The sequence below is a fragment of the Sinocyclocheilus grahami genome, unplaced genomic scaffold, assembly GCF_001515645.1.
Source record: "Sinocyclocheilus grahami isolate Dianchi unplaced genomic scaffold, SAMN03320097.WGS_v1.1 scaffold86.1, whole genome shotgun sequence".
Classification (NCBI taxonomy): Eukaryota; Metazoa; Chordata; class Actinopteri; order Cypriniformes; family Cyprinidae; genus Sinocyclocheilus; species Sinocyclocheilus grahami.
In genome coordinates, this window is record NW_015505265.1 from 1,470,099 (window position 1) to 1,473,769 (window position 3,671).

At 40.8% G+C, this 3,671-nt stretch overlaps 1 protein-coding gene across 1 annotated transcript in view; it reads left to right on the forward strand.

The window, feature by feature from the left end:
• The first annotated feature begins 2,209 nt into the window (after window positions 1–2,209).
• Window positions 2,210–3,671, forward strand: part of LOC107586843 (N-alpha-acetyltransferase 30-like) — a 4,423-nt gene continuing 2,961 nt past the window's right edge. The window contains exon 1 of the mRNA XM_016274390.1: window positions 2,210–3,304. Coding sequence (XP_016129876.1) covers window positions 2,522–3,304 — 783 coding nt within the window. The 5' untranslated portion in view covers window positions 2,210–2,521. The remainder of the gene's footprint in view (window positions 3,305–3,671) is intronic.

The window sequence follows — 3,671 nt, forward strand, 5'->3', positions numbered from 1 at the left end:
GATTAGACCGTTAGCATCTCGCTCAAAAATGACCAAAGAGTTTCGATATTTTTCCTGTTTAAAACTTGACTCTTCTGTAGTTACATTGTGTATTAAGACCAACGGAAAATGAAAAGTTGCGATTTTCTAGGCCGATATGGCTAGGAACTATACTCGCATTCCGGCGTAATAATCAAGGAACTTTGCTGCCGTACCATGGGTGCAGCAGGCGCAATGAAATTAAAATATATTAGATATATTATTATTAAAAATATAGAAACTCTTTAGTCATTTTTGAGCGAGATGCTAACGGTCTAATCAGATTCAATGATCTATGCTAAGCTACAGCTAAAAGTGCTACCGCCAGACCCGGAGATCGGCTGAATGGATTCGAAAACGGTCAAACTCAACTGTTTAACTCTAGGGGAGTTGGAAAATGAGCCTATTTTCAAAAATAGTGGAGTGTTCCTTTAAATAAATAAACAAATAAGCAAAAAAAAAAACTAACAGCTAAAAACAATGAAAACTTACAACAGTTACTTTACTAAAAAAATAAAAAACCCAAACCTAGTAAAAAGTGACTTAGTAAAATATAATATCTCAATTATACTAAAATAATAACATTTATATCTGAAAATATTGGCTGCCATTAAAATATTTTTTGAGGATTTTTGAACAGGATCATTAAAAAACAAAACAGGTAGCCTAAACGTTTACAATTTAATAGAACATTCTCAAAGTTCATTGTACCTACCTCTATCTACTGAACAGACAGCACTACTACTTCAACAAGCTAGTTATTAAAGAGTATTATTTCACAAAGACAATTTTTTTCTGTGGCGTATAAAGTAATTTTAAAGAGAGCACACTCCAAACACACTCTACATCAATGAACACCCACGATGTGCCCTGGGGCAAAGTCCCGCATCATTTGATGTGTAGGTCCATCTAGTGGCTCTTCTTAGAAATAGATTTAATACATCCCAACTCCCAACTTTCTTTCTTTCTTTGAAATGTAAATGTAGGCCTACTATAATGGCGGTTTCCTGGAATTGTATAGCTTTTTAAAACTGCATTTTGGAAGCTTTAGAATGAAGGTCTTTGGTGTATTATAGCCTACATACAACTTAAATATGACATACTCGTACCTCAAAATATATAAGCCCCTGCTTTAAACGTAGTTTTAAACGTACAGTAGCTCAGTGACTAACACATTGCTAGCGTGGTCGTGTGAGGTCAACATGCAAAGTTCGTCGAGTGTCATTTTTGTCAACTAAAACTGCTCTAGTTTTAAACTCGTTTTCGTGCGTTGAATTAAAGGCTGAAATAAATTTCAAATTTTATGAAATTAAAAAAAATAAGAATTTTAGGAAAATTAGAACTGGCAACAAACTGAAATAAATAAGTTTACATCTCACGAAATACTAAAATGACAAAACTAAAGCTAAAGAGAAATATTAAAATAATCATAATAATAAAATGACAAAAGCACATGAAAATAACTAAAACTTAAGAAACTGAAAATATAACACATTTATCATGTATTAATTCTTTAAACAAACAAGCTAACAATGAATGAATGAATGAATAAACAAATAAATAAATAGGCTAAATAAATAAAAAGTGCGCCTTTAATTTGTGTGAAAAGTGACTCAGGAAGTATAACCGATGACTATCAGTGGGCGTCGGGCGAATACCAAACGGAAGTGAGCATCCCTATGCCCTACTCCCTTCGAAGTGTGTTCTTTTAAGGGTGTGGGCATTACTGTCTCGGCGAAGGGAATGACTAACGTTACCTTGACAACGCTGCGCGTGCGTGCAGCATTCAGCACTCCATCAGTTGTTGCAAATAAATATTTCTTCTCATTATTATTATTTTATTTAAATATTGTCTCACTGTGTCTTATTTACTATTCAACTTTTTCAAACTAAACGTGTCTTACTGACAAAAAATATTTTGTATCACATTAAAATGAAGACAAATGTAATCAGCCTATTCTATTTTCGTTCGTATGTGAAGTCGAAATCAACCCCAACTTTGCTTTAAAATGCATCGCAGGAGCGCCTCACTGAAGATCACATGATCACTAACGGAAATCACTTCTGTGAAGTGACCATCGCATGTTCCCTTCGCTAACGGACTTCTGGAAGGGCCCTTCGTGAAGGGATTCAGTTGCTCACTTTCGTTTGGAACCTCCCACTCCCTACACATGGCATCCCCTTCCCGAAGTGCCCAGGGGCGCAAAAAAAGCCGTTTGGAATTCGCTCAATATATTAAAAACTCAATTTCCCAGCATCCTTTACTGCAACGCGCCGACACAGTGTCGTAAATCATCCGCCCTGCTTTACGGCAGATATTAGGCTAGTGTGGAGTGAATTGAGTAATGGCAGGAACAGACACGAGATAGTCCACGAACTTTACGTTATTTTTACATTTATCAGGTACCAGCAGCCGGACGCACGTCTGTGTTCGTCGTCGTTCGCTGTGAGAGGCTGGTTCCGACCCCGTTTTTCTGTCATCATAGTAACTGTATGCAGTGGAATGGCTGAAGTGCCGCCTGGGCCTAACACACTGCCTTCATCCCCGAGCGAGATCACACCACTGCCCGTGGACGGGTGCACCTTACTGGGCACCGATGAGGGACGGGACATCATCAGCCCCGGCCCGGGACACCAGCACGCCGGCAACCATAAGTCGATAGTCAAATCCAACCAGAACAACTTGCATCCTAATGCATCAGCCGCCCAGTTCCACACAGCCCAGCTGAACGGGGTCCAGTGCAACCACACTCACGTCCAACAACACCGGCCGTCCGACAATCAAAACGCCGCTTCCGATCACCACTTGGACGGCATCTGCGAGACGCAGAGCGATCACACGGAAAACAACAATTTCACGAGAAATAAACGATGCAGTGATATATCGCAGAGCCAGTCGCCGCCGAACAACGGGATCAACTGCACTGATAGCATGGCGATAACGGAGAGCAGCTCGTGTCGACTGGAGAACGATGTAAGTAGCAGGACTGGTTCGGGGGATCGGGCTCGAGTGGCTGCGGCTGCGGCAGCGCTGATGGACGGGGCTGAGTCAGGCCCGGGCCCGCAGCGCGCTGGAGTAGATCTGGCGGCGGCTGACAGCGCTCCGGTGGCGGGGATGTCGAGACTAGCGCTGGAGGAGCACGACGACTCCATCCGATACGTGAGATACGAGTCTGAGCTCCAGATGCCCGATATCATCCGACTCATAACTAAAGACTTATCTGAGCCCTACTCCATATACACCTATAGGTACTTTATTCACAACTGGCCTCAGCTCTGCTTTCTGGTATGTATCTTGTCATTCGGTTATTCTTGATGGTGTTGAAGAGATCAGTATCAAAGCCTTCACATATAACAAAATAGCTAACATTCATGTGGAAAACATGTATAAAATATTGCTGATTGATTCGCATTCTCGTATATCCTGTGCGTCCGAGAATAGTACGGTATCACCACAGTTTTTTGGACACATGCCATGTTACCTTGACTAAAATAAACATGTTACTATAGTAAGTGTTCCCAAAAAAAAGAAGTCAAAATGTTTTTTTTTGCCATGGCATGTCTCAGAAACATGACCATTATATATAATCATGTCCAAGAACATTACACTGTTAATTTTTTACTTTGGGAGTGTAAAAAGTAACCCCCCCCCC